The following is an 18,820-nucleotide window of genomic DNA, read 5'->3' as shown; positions in this document are numbered from 1 at the left end:
TATAGGCCTTTTCCATGCACCTCCTGAAGTGCTACATACACAGCAGTCATTGGTTAGGCAGCACAAAGGGTTTACAGCAGCAAAAGCAGGGCAGGCCAGGGCTTATGATTGGGAATGGCTATCCACTGCAGTGTAGCGTCATTTTATATACAGGTACACCATCCCAGCAGGTCAAAAACTTGGGAAAGTTTTTCTTGGAAATATGTCTTTGCCCTGAGTTTCTCCAAGCATGCTCTTCGTATAGCCTCGGCCTACTGTATAGGCTATGGATAATTTGATTGAGACCACACTAGGCGCACTTGATATTGCACGCCCAGAAGAGAATCAGGGATGAGGGGCATCATCTGGCACACATCAAGATATAATAAGCAACTAATTCTCAAACCTTGAGCAATATGACATTTAAATCGATATAAAATTACATGACCCTGCTCTGGACTAAATTCAAAATACTAAACCCTCCTCCTGACTGAAATTTAAAAAGCATGACCCTCCCCCATTTTCTTCCCAGGGTAACAATTCTGTAAATTTCAATTGGTCCCTTAAAGCAAAAACAAAAGGAGGGTGGTTGGTCGAGGTGGATGGGTGAGCATATAACACCAACATCTAGCAACCCAAAGGTTTGTGTTCGAATCTCTTTATGGACAACAATGTCATTGTATGCTGTAGCCTTAAGATTTCTCTTTTGAACTAAGGGGCCTAGCCCGAAGCATGAAATACAACTCCAGACCATTATTCCTCCTCCACCAAACTTTACAGTTGGCACTATGCAGTCGGGCAGGTAGTGTTTTAAATGGCATCAGACAAACATAGATTCGTCCATCGGAAGCGTGATTCCTCACTCCAGAGAACGCGTTTCCACTACTCCAGAGTCCAATGATGGCGAGCTTTACACCACTCCAGCCGACGCTTGGCATTGCGCATGGTGATCTTAGGCTTGTGTGTGGTTGCTTGGCCATGGAAACCCATTTCATGAACTCCCGATGAACAGTTGTTGTGCTGACGTTGCTTCCAGAGGCAGTTTGGAATTTATTAGTGAGTGTTGCAGTAGAGGACAGACTATTTTTATACACGTCAGCACTAGGCGGTCCCATTCTGTGAGCTTGTGTGGCCTACCACTTCATGGCTGAGCCATTGATGCTCCTAGACAGCACTTACAGTCGACCGGGGCAGCTCTAGTAGGGGAGAAGTTTTACAAACTGACTTGTTGGAAAGGTGGCATCCTATGACAGTGCCATGTTGAAAGTCCCTGAGCTCTTCAGTATGGGCCATTCTACTGTCAATGATTGTCTATTGAGCTTGTTGTTGATCATTACTAGACAACCATTTTTAGGTCTTGCCATAGCTTTTCAAAAGTCAAAACTGTAACTCGGCCAGTCAGAAACATTCACTGTCTTCTTGGTAAGCAACTCCAGTGTAGCTTTGGATTTCTGTTTTAGGTTTTGTCCTGCTGAAATGTGAATTCATCTCCCAGTGTCTGGTGGAAAAGCAGACTGAACCAGGTTTTCCTCTAGGATTATGTCTGTGCTTAGCTCCAGTCAGTTTCTTTTTTATCCTGTAAAACTCCCCAGTCCTTAACGATTACAAGCATACCCATAACATGATGCAGCCACCACTATGCTTGAAAATATAGAGAGTGGTACTCAGCAATGTGTTGCATTGGATTTGTCCTGAACATAACACTTTGTATTCAGGACAAAAAGTTCATTTCTTTACCAAATTGTTTGCAGTCTTACTTTAGGGTCTTGTTGCAAACAGGATGTATGTTTTGGAAGATTCATATTCTGTATATGCTTCCTTCTTTTCACTCTGTCAATTAGGTTAGTATTGTGGAGTAACTACAGTACAATGTTGTTGATCAATCCTCAGTTTTCATACCACAGCCATTAAACTCTAACTGTTTTAAAGTCATCATTGTCCTCATGGTTAAATACCTAAACAGTTTCTTTCCTCTCCGGCAACTGCGTTAGGAAGGATGCCTGTATCTTTATAGTGAAGGGTGTATTGATACACCATCCAAAGTGTAATTAATAACTTCATGTTCAAAGGGATATTTAATGTGTTTTATTCCCCCCAATAGGTGCCCTTCTTTGCGAGGCATTGGAAAACCTCCCTGGTCTTTGTGGTTGAATCTGTTTGAAATATACTGCTCGACTGAGGGACCTTACAGATAATTGTATGTCTGGGGTACAGAGATGAGGTAGTCATTCAAAAATCATGTTAAACACTATTATTGCACACAGAGTGAGTCCATGCAACTTATTATGTGACGAAGTTAAACACATGTTCACTTCTGAACTTATTTAGGCTTGCCATAATACATTGCCATAAGACATTTCAGATTTTCATGTTGAATTAATTTGCCAAAATGTCTAAACATAATTCCACTTTTACATTATGGGGTACTGTGTATAGGCCAGTGACAGAAAAAGGCTGTAACATAACAAAATTTGGGAAAAAGTCAAGGGGTTTGAATACCTTCTGAAGGGACTGTATGTGTGCTTGTTTGAAAATGTACAGTAGTATGTTCATACTTACCTCTTTTGACCGGTTGCCAAGGAGGCCCTCGACATAAGACTGGAGGTCATTGTTGGTAAGATTAACATTGTTTATCAAATGTTTTTCTGTGTTGTCTTATGTGACCTCTGTTAGCAGATGATTGATAATGGGTTATAATTGGTCAATTGTGATTTTGATGAGGCAAACGGTAGTAAAGGCGTCCTTTTTCAATAGTCTTTCAAAAGTGTTTGTCAGAAATGAAAAGGGATAAAGAGTCATTCAGTAGTGACAACACTACACAGACAAATGGCGGTAGTAATTCAAGAGGGATTGAGTTGGCATACAGCAGGAATGTGTAGGCATTACGTGGTCATTCTACATTCAGCATGTAGAAATTGTGTAGGTATGTGTAGGTTTTAAGTTGTAGATACCCAAAAGCTCAGGAGTTACACAGTAGTCATTAAGGGAGAATTATGTAGCGATTTGAATAAGAAATATGTAGTAGTGAAACGTCCCAATTTATCACTCATTACTACTGAAATTAACACATAACTCACTACTCGTTTACTACACATCTCAACAGCAATCAAGTAGTAATTACCAGTAGGTTTTGTGTAGATCTTGTGTAGTAGTTCAGTAGTACTTTTTCATGAGGGTTACTACATCTACCCCTGAGTCCAGGTTGACATACTATAACTGCTGAACACAACTGTACATCAGAAAGAAAAGGTATGCACGTTTTGAAGCAGCCTAGGCAGCTTACATGGACAATTCGGTCTCTCTTTGCGCAGTTGCATTCCTTGCATAGTATCCACACTGTTGACAAGGAGCGAGGAAGAAGAAGAGGGGAGGGAGAGAGGAGTCAACTTCTGCGAGGGGAGGAAACCGACGGATATTTTTCGCCTGAGCGACAAAAGCCGTCAACTCTGGAATCAGTGTGCAAGATGCATCCTCTAAAGGCAAACGTCGACAAACTGTCAGGGGAGTAAAGCCTTGAAGAACAGGACATCGAATATGCAACTCGTTTGCATTCAGTTCTACGCATGAAGTTAATCAGAAGACTCGTAGAAGAACAGTAAGACGATAAAAGAACAATAATACTAACATTTTGTGAAGGGCAACTAACTGCTTGAAGGCGTCATCATCTGTGACCCTGAATTTAAATTGGACTAGTAAATAAACCATTGTTATTTAACAACAGCTAAATAGCTATTTTCGAGTCCATTTGAATTCTGGGAGGATTATCAAGTAAAAACTCATTATTTTCTTACCCTGTGGTGACTAATGACTATGAAGGCGGTGACAGTGCCACGTTTAAGACTGTCTGTGATGGGCTGAGCAAGCGAAACTGAAATAATTTGTTTTCTACATTGTAACGGTTTTAGAGTTATGACGGAAGTTTTTGAAGTGGTCTTGGCCACTATACCTTATATTAGCATTTCCCCCCACATGCTTACAAGTTAATGATTTATTTGAAATAGTTATTTTACCCGGTTCAGGGTGGGCAATGTTATTCCAAAGTCCATGACTTCACTCCAACGTCCCACTCCTTCTCAGAATGCTGGACTGACTGCTGAGGAATGGCATCGGCGATATTCGAGGGGACGTCTCTGGTCAACATGTTTGTCAAGGATTGCTGGGTGAACGGGATCCGGAGACTGATCATAAATCAGCGAGGAGAGGAAGAAGAATTCTACGAGATCAGAACCGAGTGGTCAGACAGAAACGTTTTGTATTTGCACAGGAGTTATTCCGATTTTGGGAGATTGTTCAAAAGACTGGTTGAATCATTCCCGGAGGACAGAAGAGCTCTCTCCAAGTCGCCGCTTATCGAAGGTTGGTATAGTGTAACCCATGCCACTGGAAGTTGTGTTTAACCAATTAATGAATTATATGGTCATTTGAAGACAATAGCCACAATACAATTCGGATGTTTTTTCTATTAATTGGCCTTTTGACCAATCACATAAGATCTTTTCACATCAGCTCTGTTTCAAAGCTGATGTGATTGGTCAAAAGACCAATTAGTTTAAATAAAAAATAAAAAAGATCAGCCAATGTTTACAAGTGTTGAGAACTTTGTCATCAATTATTGTATTCAAATGGGTATTTTTGACAGGTGGGAATTACATGGGCACATTTGATATAGATAGATCTGTTGATACAGATAGATAGATAGATCTGTTGTATTATTTACAGTGGATAAATAAGGATTAATTGTTGTTTTCATGACCCAGGTAGACACTGTCCGTTTAATAATTGATTGGGTCCACTTTGGAGAACACATAATACCAGACCTATCAAATAGCTGCTCTTTGGTCTACATGATTCCGGATACTGTTTTAGGTTCTCTGGGAACCCCCTAACATGATTGACTGGAACTTAAGTCAAGAGCAATGGGACTGATTTAACTGGCCATCACTAGGCTATTCTTTATCACTAGCACATTTTTGGTTGTTTGGTTTTCAGTGTTGGAGGCTATGGGTTAGGTTTATAGTAGCACAGGCTAACTGTCAAAATTAAAATCATATTGGAAAAGGTTCATGTGTGGATTTGTAAGTGAATGTTTTGGATAAATTAGGAGGCGGCCTATGCATTGCATGTTGGCTTTAATAATGTTGAGGTAACGCTGAAAGGCTCAGTTACTCCCCCCTATCGAGTGTTTGTGGACCATTTCTATAATACATTAAATGTTATCAAATGTTTAGGTTGTGATTAGGCTAATCTACTGTATGTCCCACGTGATTGAATTGTTGACCAGCTTGTTCTGCAATAGAAGCAGATCCTATCCCGTAGTAATGGGTAAAGATAAACAGAACCCCCAGACAGTTGGAAAGGATTGTGACACATGAAAGCCAAACACACGGCCCTGGGTTGTGTACCTCTCACTGCTCTGTCTGTCACGATGGTGCCCAGGCTGTGTGCTGTCTGGCAGGATGCCCAGCTCATGCCACTTCTATGCCCAGCTAGCACATAACATTCTGAGAACCATATGTTTCTTAGAGCGTGGTTCTTCAGCATAACACTTTCTGCAGGTTTCCACGTGGTTCTGCTTAAAGTCAACGTTCAGAGAGTGTTAAGAAACAACGTTCTTCTGTGTGAATTTCCAGTACTTTCAGCATAACATTTTCTGCAGCTCTGTTGGCCGAGCCCACTAATTGGCCACACCTGATCTTAATGAGTGCTTATTTCCTTTGAAAGGAAGCAGAGCCTGTTTGAATAGACTAAAATGAACAGCTTCGTATGAGTTTAAAAACATACAAAAATAAAAACATGGCAGGCTAGCTCCATCCTGGTGGCGCAGTGGGCTAATTCCTTGGATAGTGAACAGAATATCATATGTTTGAATCTCACTGATGCCATGCCACAATAAAAAAAATGTGTTTGCATGTTTAAAGCATAAGCAAATAAATGTTTATCTGTGTTTGGAGTTGAAATCAGTTATCCAAACTAAGCTAGCAGTGTTATTAAAACTCTTATGGAAACATTTAGGGAAAGGAACCTCTCTGCTCTACATAAAAATGTACATTCCCAGAACAGGCCCCCAAAAACATTTTGTTCTCAGAACGTTTAAAAAAACGTTCAGTTTAATTGGTCAGGAACCTTATGGCTTCGTTCCCAGAACCAATGGGAAACAAAAAACGTATGTTCCCACAACTTCCAAGGAACCAAATGTGATAGCTGGGTGTTCACCCTGCACAGCCTCTCTGGTACTTATATTTTGTCTGTGTCCATTCAGCTTACAGTAAGTGTGTTTTGTAGACTGTCCCCCCACGCCAGCCTTTTTGTGGCAACTGGAAGGCTCTGTTTCCTTCCCATACACCGAAATAGCTGTCACTGCTGAGGATTGGCTCTTCTCTTTTCTCGGCTGCGTGTGATGCAAAACGACTCATTTTGCACTTCTTCTTTTCCTGGTGTCTCATCGTCCATTCTCATGTCTTGTTGTTTGAGATACGAATGGAGGGAGATGGGTATTGAAATAGGGACTTCATCCAAGTGTTACTCCAGTAGTGGTGTCGGTAGAGTTGAATCATGTCAGTGATGGATAGCTGGCCACGGATGAATCCCATTCCGTTTCCCCATGCCCTTTAATTTCCACCTCGGCTCGATATTTTATTTAGATCCGTCTTCTAATTGGCACTCAGATGAAAAGTGGACCTAGCTCGAGCTGTCCTTGCTTCCCTATGTTGTGTTCTTTTATTCACACTGTTTCTGGCCCTACTCTTGTTTCTGTGCTGTACCTAGGCAACAAGAGAGGCGTGCAGAACTTCTAGGGAACTTTCAGGCTGAGGTCATTGTGGTGAGAGGGTGATATACAGGCCTGGCTGAAGGAGTGGGCCTCCTATATTTAGGCTAGCCCCTACTGTGGCCTGCTTAGGCCTTCATCATCAGTCACCTGACATGTTACCCTGGAGTGGGCATCACAGACAGGAAGTGATGTGCTGGTTCTGCTGGCATGAGAGCCAGTCACGAGGGCACCACCCAAACATCTAGACATAACAGACTCAGACTGGTGACGGAGAGGACAGCCGAGAACACTGTTTAAAGGCTTAACCTAAGATTTACTATGGAATTTGGCGCTCTGTATCTATTGATAAAACGGCAACACCTTATGGAACATACTCATCTAACCGGGGAGTTGGTGGTTAGATAATGTTGCAGTACATGACACTACTAAAGGCTATAATGTTGTAGTATCATGCTGACATGGGCCGGTCTGATGTGCTGTAGGATGTCATTGTGAAATAGCTGTTGATAAGGTCTTATAAATGTTGAAATATCATGTGTAAGGATGATGTGGAGGCTCATGCTTCCTGTCATGTTGTCTGTCCTCCTGCCATGGTTGATATGCAAATGACAGCACAAACAGGTATCACATTAAGTAGTTGTGTAACTACACTTTTTCATTGCATTGTAAGCTTGTTTAATTACGAAATCTATTACCATAAATGGTTGTAGCTACACTTTAAAAAAGTGAGAAAGTAATAATATGCTCGCTACAATGGGCAGAAAACAGATTTTTGTTGGTAAAGATACTAGCAGTATCTGTGCAGTGTTCCTCAGCCAACTAAATGTAGGCTATGAACTACTGTTGGCCTATTTCTTGGCTACAGGCAAATTCTTTGATGTGCACATGGGAACAGTTTGAATGGCCAGAATGCTGGTAGAGAAGACAATTATTAGACCAATTTGGCCCCATACTTATTGTGTTACACAAGGAGAACAGAAAACACAAGTTTAGTGTTTCCCTCTTCAACGCGATTCCAGGAAGTGGAGACAGGAAATGGACTCTTCCACAGGAAGTGAGGACATGCACTCAGGGAGCCTGGTCGGAACAAACACAGCTGATTTTTAGTTTCAAAATATTTCATGGCTTATTTTTCAGATGACCACTATTTCTATACATTTAGCTTCAACTTCGAAATATAATTAATTGAGAGAGGAATATGTTAAGTGGTTGTGTTCCATTTGAAATCTACAACTTTATTTTGGCATTCCATGCCAGCGCTCATGTTGCTCACGTTTCCATATCAAAGGTGAAATCCCGTGGACAGATTTCCAAACATCTGTTTACACGGAAAACAGCGAGGCGGTTTTCGAGTTTTGTCTGAGGGCAGTTCTCTTCATGTTTGTTGCATTTGAGCAACCGCCATGTGTGGTGTAGATTTGTTGCTTTTTCCTTGAGGCTATGCTCCCAGGGTTATTAGGCATGTCTTTCAAATGAAACATCCAATAAAGAAGAGAAGACCATATAATATTCAAAATGGCACACTAACTCTACCATGACATAACCAAGAATACTAATCATACGTCTAAGCCTATGATTAAACAACAACAATTACAATAAACCTCCATTTTTTTTTTGCTGGTTTGGACAAACCGAGCTGTTTATCTCTTAAAAAGAAGAATATGATCCTGGAACCCTGTGAGGTGCAGCCCTGGGTGGGGGATTCTATGGTTGCCTCTCAAATGGCATCATATTCCCTATAAGTGCGCACTACTTTGTTTGTTTTTTTAACCAAAAACATTTCATGACCTAATCACTCCTCAAACACTGGGGCGTAATGTCATTTACTGTGGGCCATTAGAAATGAATGAGATTGTTACATCAGCAGAGCGCTGCCTCGCATCCTCTTATGCAGCCCTCTATCTATCCGAAGGGGAGCAGCTCTGTGGCTGCATCGTGCGTACTAGTCGCATCACCTCAGTAAGACCTCATCAGTAGTTTTCTGGAGGATCGTCATCATCAACCTCGCTATCGTAGTCATCATGACTATTAATGGCCGTACATGCTATTTTGGGACTAGTTGGAACTGGGAGGCAGAACCAATGACTAATGCGTCATAGTCACTAGTTTTCACTCTGCATCATTGGATTGTAAAGGCTTAAGTACATATTCACTCACACATCCCCTGTTTATGAAAGGTCCAAACCAACTAAGCAGGCTACTTTCCACTCTTTTTTTTGGACATGTGTTTGCTAATATTAAAGTCCTCATTGCTAGTGCTTATTCCCGAAGTGAAACTTTCCACCCAGCTTCTACATTTACTCTAATACTTTGCATTGTTAATCCATGTATCATGTTGCTGAGGTAGATAGGTGTGCTGTACGTCTATACTGCAGTTTTCCTATATTCTGCTGTTGCCACTTTCAGATCCTGTGCTGCCTATTACCTAGCATTTACTGAGCCGTGTTGGCATTCTTGCTGGTTACCCTATTTGTGACACGTGCAGTTGCGTGCTCTTAAAACTATGTCCACTTAACTTAAATAAGTCTATTTGTGTTTCTCTGTACTTGCCATGCCCAGAACAAATATCACAGGAGCATTGTGATTGTGAATATAAAGGTTCTCATTTTACTGATTGCCACCTTTTCAATTATATTTTTTTTGGCAACCTTTTTTACATGAGTAAAGTTGAATTGGGCCCTCCTCCCATTTAGCCTTTGTTGTGTGTTCTGGCCTGTGGATAGATAAGATGCTAGTTGACACAAAGGTCAAAGTAGCTGCCCTATTGTTATGGTGGATGCACAGATAGGATTTACCTCATGTTCTCTCAGTAGGAGAGTTATTTTGGTCTGAAAGCTCAGGCTGTCTCAAAATGATTGCTTTTGGTTTGTCTTGGGAATCAAATCGATTTTTAAATGTGTACCATGGTTTGTTACCTGAGAATTTACTTGAGACCTAAGATTTTCAGTTTTGTGAGATTAATACAATAAAAAGTGGTAATAACCATGTAATAACCTTTGACTGCGGTATGTTTGTGTCATTTTGTGTTTAGGTCTGGTTAAGATTAAAGAGGCCAGTGACATCGAGCTGAAACTAAATGAGGTGGAGAAGCTACTGAAGAATGCCATCAACATGCCATGGAAGGTGGGTCACTAGTCGTCTACGACTGCCCTGTACACATTTGGATTTGATCAACTTGTATGCAAACCTATTCATTTATACACCTTCCAACATACCACATTTGACTCAGATTAGTTATAATGCATTTTTGTATGGCTCTCATAAATAGAACCCATGCTCATACTATCTGTGCTGTCTGTCTCCCCAGTATTCTAGGTCAGAGGTGGTGTTGACATTCTTTGAGCGATCACCGCTGGACCAAGTGCTGAAGAATGACAACGTCCACAAGATCCAGCCATGCTTCCAGAGTCCATACAAGATATCAGGTATTGATTTTGTGGTGAAACACAGGGAAAACACTCCGCTTTCTTCCCGGTATTAACTGGGGCTCCCGAGTGGCGCAGCGGTCTAAGGTACTGCATCCCAGTCCTAGAGGCGTCACTACAGATCCTGGTTTGATTCCAGGCTGTATCACAACCGGCCATGACGGGTAGACTGTCATTGTAAATAAGAATTGGTTCTTAACTGACTTGCCTAGTTAAATAAAATTTAAAAACGAAGTAACTTTCCTTTTAACCACCCAAACAACCAATGACATCCGAACCAGGAAAACTCTGAGTAATGGTTAATATAGGATAAGATAAGCTGGAATTGTATCGTCTGTTTTCACAGAAATGTGCCTTGCGTTATAAAGAATTCCTTACAGGACATATAAACAACAGACAAAACATGTCCTAAACTGTAGAATGTGTTCTGTGCCCCATAGAGATCATGCGTTCCAATGGCTTCTGTCTGGCCAACACTGAGACAATCGTGTTTGATGAGAGTCTGCCACAGGATGCAGAGAGACCCTCATCCACTGACTCTGCTGCTGGCTCTGCAGAACACCTGTAAGTAACACGTGACTTTACGACTTCTTTTACCTGTTAGATTCACCTTACCAGTCAGTATCAATGTCATTGTGTATTGAGACAAATGGGCATTTCTTCATCCTCATAAGAGGTGAAATTGTGTGTGCCGTAGATATTATAATATTTCTAATACAATGTTGACTTTGGACTGTAACTCCCTGCACCACAAAACCAGAGAAGCGTGGCAGTATCACGCGTTAACCAGAATGACTGAGGTTGAAGAGGAAAAGTATTTTCTCCTGAATTTAGGCCTATTTTATTATACAAACATGATATATCCTGTTACTTTTCGTACAGTTCTCATTCTCTTTACTACACACAAACACACCTACAGGGACCTTTTAGGATCACAAGTGTTTGTGTGTGCCCTTTTGAGTATGTGAGTACCATGCATTCCTTGAATTTCAAAGAGGTTCCAGGGTCCCCCTCAGGAAATGTCGCAGTGCACCTCTTCCTTCCGTGGGTGGGGTGTGAGGAGGGAAGCTAGGGAGGGACCTTTACTCAGTCTCCACAACAAAATATTTTTCACAAAATATTACAATGCGGTTAAAGTCAGAGTCATTGAAACTTGTTTTTAAACCACTCCACAAATTTCTTGTTAACAAAATATTGTTTTGGAAAGTAGGTTAGGACATCTACTTTGTGCATGACACAAGTCATTTTTCCAACAATTGTCTACAGACAGATTATTTCACTGTATCACAATTCCAGTGGGTCAGAAGTTTACATACACTAAGTTGATTGTGCCTTTAAACAGCTTGGAAAATTCCAGAAAATGATGTCATGGCTTTAGAAGCTTCTGATAGGCTAATTGACATCATTTGATTCAATTGGAGGTATACCTGTGGATTTATTTCAAGGCCAACCTTCAAACTCAATGCCTCTTTGCTTGACATCATGGGAAAAATCAGCCAAGACCTCAGAAAAAACATTGTAGACCTCCACAAGTCAACATGGGACTACGCAGCCGTGATACCGCTCAGGAAGGAGACGCGTTCTGTCTCCTAGAGATGAACATACTTTGGTGCGAAAAGTGCAAATCAATCCCCGATCAACAGCAAAGGACCTTGTGAAGATGCTGGGGGAACCGGGTACAAAAGTATCTATATCCACAGTAAAACAATTCCTATATTGACATAACCTGAAAGACCGCTCAGCAAGGAGGAAGCCACTGCTCCATAACCGGCATAAAAAAAACAGACTACGGTTTGCAGCTGCACATGGGGACAAAGATCGTACTTTTTGGAGAAATGTCCTCTGGTCTGATGAAACAAAAATAGAACTGTTTGTCCATAATGACCATTGTTATGTTTGGAGGAAAAAGGGGCTGGCTAGCAAGCCGAAGAACACCATCCCAAGCACGGGAGTGGCAGCATCATGTTGTGGGGATGCTTTGCTGCACGAGGGACTGGTGCACTTCACAAAATAGATGGCATCATGAGGTGGGAAAATTACGTGGATAAATTGAAGCAACATATCAAGACATCAGTCAGGAAGTTAAAGCTTGGTTGCAAATGGGTCTTCCAAATGGACAATGACCCCAAGCATACTTACAAAGTTGTGGCAACATGTCTTAAGGACAACAAAGTCAAGGTATTGGAGGGGCCATCACAAAGCCCTAACCTCATCCTATAGAAAATGTGCGAGTAAGGAGACCTACAAACCTGACTCGGTTACACAAGCTCTGTCAGGAGGAATGGGCCAAAATTCACCCAACTTATTGTGGGAAGTTTGTGGAAGGCTACCTGAAACGTTTGACTCAAGTTAAACAATTTAAAGGCAATGCTACCAAATACTATTTTTGTGTATGTAAACTTCTGACCCACTGGGAATGTGATGAAAGAAATAAAAGCTGAAATAAACAATTCTCTACTATTATTCTGACATTTCAAATTCTTATAATAAAGTGGTGATCCTAGCTGACCTAAAACAGGGAATCTTTACATGGATTAAATGTCAGGAATTGTGAAAAACTGAGTTTAAATATATTTGGCTAAGGTGTATGTAAACTTCCTACTTTAACTGAATCTTCTCACCTGGATCATCATAGCTAGCTACCTGCAATCCGAGTGACTACTTCTGGCTAACGTATCTGTCACGACGCAAGCACCAATTAGCTTGGAGCTAGCCCATACTAGGCCAATCTCCCAGCTAGCTGAAGAGGTCCATCAGCCACTCCTGGACCCCTTTTACTGCCGGTACGGGGTACGGACCCCGCCAATTCTTCATGACTGGACTAGTGACTTAATCTGCTCGAGGGGTTTACTCAACTGGCTCCTACGTCGTGACGTTCCCTGAATGCCCATCTGCTAGCCGTGGCCCGCTAGCTCCCGCTAGCTGTCTAGACCATATCGGACTGTTAGCTAATAGGTCCATTGGCCAATTTCTCGTACCACTATTCCTATTTTGCCAATCGGCCTGGGCCCCTTTTACCACACAAAGCCCTGCTTATCCATCACGACTGGACTACCGACGTAATCTGCCCCAGGGTCTTTTTTCCAACAGGCCCCTTCGTCGCGACGACCCCAAAAAAAGCTGTCGCGATCATCTCCCTCTTCAAAGGGAGAGACACTCTAGACCCAAACTGCTACAGACCTATATCTATCCTACCCTGCCTTTCTAAGGTCTTCGAAAACAAAGTTAACAAACAGATTTTCAGACCATTTTGAATCCCACTGTATCTTCTCTGCTATGCAATCTGGTTTCAGAGCTGGTCATGGGTGCACCTCAGCCACGCTCAAGGTCCGAAACGATATCATAACCGCCATCGATAAGAGACATTACTGTGCAGCCGTATTCGTCGACCTGGCCAAGGGTTTCGACTCTGTCAATCACCACATTCTTATCGGCAGACTCAATAGCCTTGGTTTCTCAAATGACTGCCTCACCTGGTTCACCAACTACTTCTCTGATAGTGTTCAGTGTGTCAAATCATAGGGCCTATTGTCTGGACCACTGGCAGTCTCTATGGGGGTGCCACAGGGTTCAATTCTCGGGCCGACTCTTCTGTGTATATCAATGATGTCGCTCTTGCTGCTGGTGATTCTCTGATCCACCTCTACGCAGACGACACCATTCTGTATACTTCTGGCCCTTCTTTGGACACTGTTAACAACCCTCCAGATGAGCTTCAATGCCATACAACTCTCCTTCCATTGCCTCCAACTGCTCTTAAATGCAAGTAAAACTAAATGCATGCTCTTCAACCGATTGCTGCCCACACCTGCCCGCCCACACTCTCCTTCCAGACTTGTATTAAGCATCTCCAATCCAAAATTGAATTTAGAATTTGCTTCCTATTTCACAACAAAGCATCCATCCCTTGTAAAACTGACCATCCTACCGATCCTTGACTTTGGCGATATAATTTACAAAATAGCCTCCAACACCCTACTCAACAAATTGGATCCAGTCTATCACAGTGCCATCTGTTTTGTCACCAAAGCCCCATATCCTACCCACCACTGGGACCAGTATTCCCTCGTTGGATGGCCCTAGCTTCATATTCGTCACCAAACCCACTGGCTCCAGGTCATCTATAAGTCTTTACAAAAAAATTGCCCCCCAAAAAATCACTGACGCTGGAGTTTTATATCTCCCTCTCTCTAAGTTTAAGAATCAGCTGTCATTGTACCTGTACACACTGTATCATCACTGTACCTATACACAGCCAATCTGTAAATAGCACACCCAACTACCTCATACACATATTGTTACTTATCCTCTTGCACTTTTGTACCCCAGTATCTCTTCTCTACTTGCACATCTGTCATTCCAGTGTTAATGCTAAATTGTAATTATTTTGCCTCCATGGCCTATTTATTGCCTTTACCTCCCTACTCTTCTATTGAACACGTTTTAGTAAATTTAGTGTCTTAGTATGGGTTGACCACTTGGTCCATTCTTACTGGGCACAAACGTCAATTCAACATATATTCCACATTGATTTAACGTACCTGAATTAATAGGATGTGGAAACAACTATGATTCAACCGGTGTGTGCCAAGTGAGTTGAGTGATACCCATGTCTGGCGTTTTCCTCTCTTAGGTACGAGGATGGCAGGGAGTTCCTGACAGTGGAACCAGACATCAGTGACGATGACTCCGATGCCTACGTCACAAACCTGTCTTACTACCATCTGGTCCCCTTTGAGACGGACATCCTGGAATGAGGAGCCAAAATGGCTGACGGTTAGCATCACTGCCTGCTCAGATGCTGTCAGAAACCAACCCATGTCATGTGACCTAGCTGTGGACAGCTCTGTCCAGCATGTTGGCCACAAATGTTACAGTAGCTGCACAACTGCATCGATTAACTTTGCTACTGCTGCTTATAGGCCAACGTTTGTCATGGCAGCTTTGTCTCCGTCGAATTGGAGAGCAGATCCTGGGGTTCAGCAGCTGTATGGACAGACATACACACAGACTGTAGTATTACTCACAAAGATTGTATAGAGAGATTTAATATCACTGGCTTACAAAGTCCAATGTCTGTGATATCACCAGTGTGCCTCATCCTCTATCCTCAAGATGCGGTTATAAGGAAATAAGGAGATTGCCCATTTCTTGCTTCCCGTGTCCTCTCTCCTCTACAATTGTGCATTTTAGTTTTCTTTGGGATTGAACTTGGTGTACTTCATAGAACTGTGTTCAGTGTCAGCCTTAAACTGCAGTCTTGTCATTACAACCAGTATTACGAAAGATTATTGTTTTATGTGGAGTGATAGCTTGACTTTTCTAATTGGGATTGAATGGGAAATTAACTTTTTTTGGTTTACTGTGACTTTTCCTCACCACACCTATTGTTAGGACGACAGGTTAGGGATGTTATTGTGTTCAAAACATCAAATCGGAACACTACATCACTGTATGAATGACAGTACCAGATTGGTTTGAGTAGCAAAAATGTAACAGTTGCGTAATCTTCGTCTAGGGGATTGTTATCATGTGCATAGTGTAAGCAAGCAGTGTTTTGCTGGTTCAAGCAAGGCCATGTCAGACCCTGTATTATGCTGTATAGGCTACTGTAATTCCACAACTCAGTCCAACAGCTGACTATAGTCTCTGTGTGGGAGTCTGCAGCGTAGCCAGCCACTGGAGAAACACATCTTCTCTGTTTCTAAAGATAACAAATGACAATGTTGTGTGGAAAACCACTATAAGGGAATTTAGGCCAACACTGGATTTTTCCTCTTCCTGTTGTTTGGCAAATAAACATCAGTTTAAACACAGCCACAACATGATTTCCCCAATATCACTAAATAAGACATCATTTGGACACCAAACATGTGGGAATGGCACATTTGAAAATATGGCATGCCCCAACATGGTTTCTGTCCACATTTCAAGTCAAATTAAAGATGAAAAAAAAACAAAATAATTGACTCAGCATTTGTTTCCATTGGAAGGTTTTCCAGCTGTCTGCACTTTCAGCAGTCCTGTAGATGTAGTGGTAACTTGTTTAGTCGCTCACATGTGTTCCTGTCTCCCTACAGAAGTGAGTCTAGTTTTTCTCTGTATGTGTGAAGCTGCAGCAGCATTGAGCCCTCTGGCTACTGGGTAGGTAGCTACGTAGCTAGCTGTCTGTCTTCCTCTGCTCTGTATTGTTCTGTAGCCACAGGGGTTTGCCCCTCCCCTGAATCCACAGGCACTGAACATTCTGAAACTTGGCACATGGGGCCTTTACCCGACCCTAAACTTCCCTCCCCTAGTTAGCAACACAGTCATGCCCAATGCTCAGCCTGTGAGAAAACCCAGGTCTTTCTCAAAATGTGAAACTATCCCACTTTTTTCTCTTCCTGCGTTCTTCTCTATTTTCTCAGAGGCAGAGAGCCTAAAGAGGAGGAAAAACACATATTTGTGGGCACTGGAGGTGGTTCTGTTGACTGGCTGCGTTGGAGAAATGGCACCACATCCTTCTTAATGCTCCCTGGGAGAGAAGGAAAATCCCACCACTAGCAACTCAATGCTGAAATAAGGAACTGGACTATTTAAAAGGAAAATTATACATGATGTATGGAACGGTTGATTGTATTCATTTCTGTTCCGAGTCAGTCTAGACAGTAGACATTGATTCGTGAAGGACCTTGTGCAGTGTGCATGCATCCATCTATCCACCAGTCATGGCTAAACGGTACTCAACTAATGCCGTGTGGCCTCAGGAGTACCCAACCGAACTCCAGTACTCTGGTCTCTCCGCCACACTCTTTGAACGCACCAGTATGTCAAATTCAACAAATGTCAGACATCGGTGTGATCATTTGGAAGATGCTTTTTGTTTTATTACAATGATATTCTAATTTAATATAATGTTAAGAGGTTATTTATTTTTATAGTCCAAATGTTTGACAGACTGGCTGTCATATCGCTAAGCTAACCATGACCCGCCTTGTAACCTTGTTGATATGCTTACGGCCAGTGTGAGACATATCTTGAAACATACTGCATCTGCTCAGTATTATTAATTATATTAATCAAGAGTCTAAATCCTGTCTGGAGGGGGGCTCTAAACTAACAAATGGAATTGTTATAAGATGGTCATACCAAGGATTATTTAGCTATTTGATTTTGAATGTTAAGGCCCAGTCTTCAGTCTTCAGGCTTCAGTCTTGTGAGGCTTGTGGGTGTCCTAGAGCAAAACGGAGAACATACTTTTTTTGTTGTTTTAAAAAAATGTTATTTTACCCCTTTTTTCTCCCCAATTGTGTGGTATCCAATTGATTTTAGTAGCTACTATCTTGTCTAATCGCTACAACTCCCATACGGGCTCAGGAGAGACGAAGGTTGAAAGTCATGCGTCTTCAAAACGGAGAACATCGCCATGTTTGTGAGAGTCTCAGCTTTCCACAGAGGGGCGACCGTTCCAGGCGCCACAAACAGAAGTTGGCATAAGAGGCTATACTGTCTTCAGACGAGTCTTGTGGGAATGGTTGAGCAAAACGGAGAACATTGTCGTGTTCGTAAGAGTCCTCTTTCAATCGTTTGTAGGCCAAACGGTTCGGTCGCTACAGAGGTTTTGAGGAGACCGGGATGTCTCATGGTCTGACAAACACCACTCTAGCTCTGCCACCTTTCACCACAGATGCGGAAGGGTGATATCGGCAGAAGTGGTGGATTGAGATGCAGCCCATGCAAAACAAATATCTCTAGTTTAAACAGACAGATTGAGTTTTTTTTTGTATAATGTTAATTCGATTTCCGTAGGGGTGCGGACATTGTAAGCCAAGGGTTAATACTTCATTCATTCTGCCTATGATTGGTAGACTATGTAACAATTATATTAAAGATGTTTTGTAATAAATAAAAAAAAACTTGACTGTTACTCTTTTATAATTGAGGCAATATCTGAGCATTATACCTCAATGGAAGAATAGAAAATCGACAGGTACTGCAACTCAAGGCCTACAGCTTCAGGATGTATGAAACAGGGCTCTCTTGTGGTAGGTATCAGAATTACACACAATCAGAATCGAATTATTTAAATCCATAATATAATAATAATAATATATGCCATTTAGCAGATGCTTTTATCCAAAGCGACTTACAGTCATGTGTGCATACATTCTACGTATGGACGTACATTGTCTACAAAGACTGATGACAACAAAACATAAATAATGGAGTAATAAAACCTTATATTTTAGGTTATATGGTAAAACCATAGATAATGTTATCTAGTGGCCAAAAGGCTGTATTAGCATGGGCAGTGCCATTGAGGTCTTCTACCATTTTAATGTAAACTGTCTGGAGTCATGTCCAACCGAGTCATCAGGAGGAATCAGCCAATCGTGAAGAAGAGAATTGATTACTTCAAAATGGAGATAGCCTCAATGGCGCTGCACATGCTGAAATGGTGCCCACAAACTGTTAGGGCCTACACAAAGCTGTCCCAACATCTTACCAGTGCTACACCTGGCCATCCGTGAAACAGTTAATTCAGCCTCATTTACTGCCTTTAAAAAAACAGCTGATAGGGCTGACTTGCTGAAACAAATGTGGTTTCTAATGAGAATTGACATGTACAAATTATGGCATAAGGGGACGACAAGCGCATAAGAGGCAA

At 41.8% G+C, this 18,820-nt stretch overlaps 1 protein-coding gene across 2 annotated transcripts; it reads left to right on the top strand.

Moving 5' to 3' along the window:
• Nucleotides 1-3,342: 3,342 nt before the first annotated feature.
• pxdc1b (PX domain containing 1b) lies at nucleotides 3,343-17,783 on the top strand. 2 transcript variants are annotated; one of them, XM_046356037.1, is made up of 7 exons: nucleotides 3,343-3,574; nucleotides 4,057-4,335; nucleotides 9,780-9,871; nucleotides 10,056-10,173; nucleotides 10,614-10,737; nucleotides 14,807-14,949; nucleotides 16,581-17,783. In XM_046356037.1, the coding sequence occupies exons 2-6, from the start codon at nucleotides 4,080-4,082 to the stop codon at nucleotides 14,928-14,930; spliced, it is 714 nt and encodes a 237-aa protein (XP_046211993.1). In that variant the 5' UTR covers nucleotides 3,343-3,574; nucleotides 4,057-4,079; the 3' UTR covers nucleotides 14,931-14,949; nucleotides 16,581-17,783. The 2 variants fall into 2 exon arrangements, with proteins under 2 accessions (XP_046211993.1, XP_046211992.1); XM_046356036.1 differs by having other exon boundaries at nucleotides 3,344-3,574; nucleotides 14,807-17,783.
• The last annotated feature ends 1,037 nt before the right edge of the window (nucleotides 17,784-18,820 follow it).

The sequence above is a fragment of the Oncorhynchus gorbuscha genome, linkage group LG07, assembly GCF_021184085.1.
Source record: "Oncorhynchus gorbuscha isolate QuinsamMale2020 ecotype Even-year linkage group LG07, OgorEven_v1.0, whole genome shotgun sequence".
Lineage (NCBI taxonomy): Eukaryota > Metazoa > Chordata > Actinopteri > Salmoniformes > Salmonidae > Oncorhynchus > Oncorhynchus gorbuscha.
This window is presented reverse-complemented; position numbering and strand designations above follow the sequence as displayed.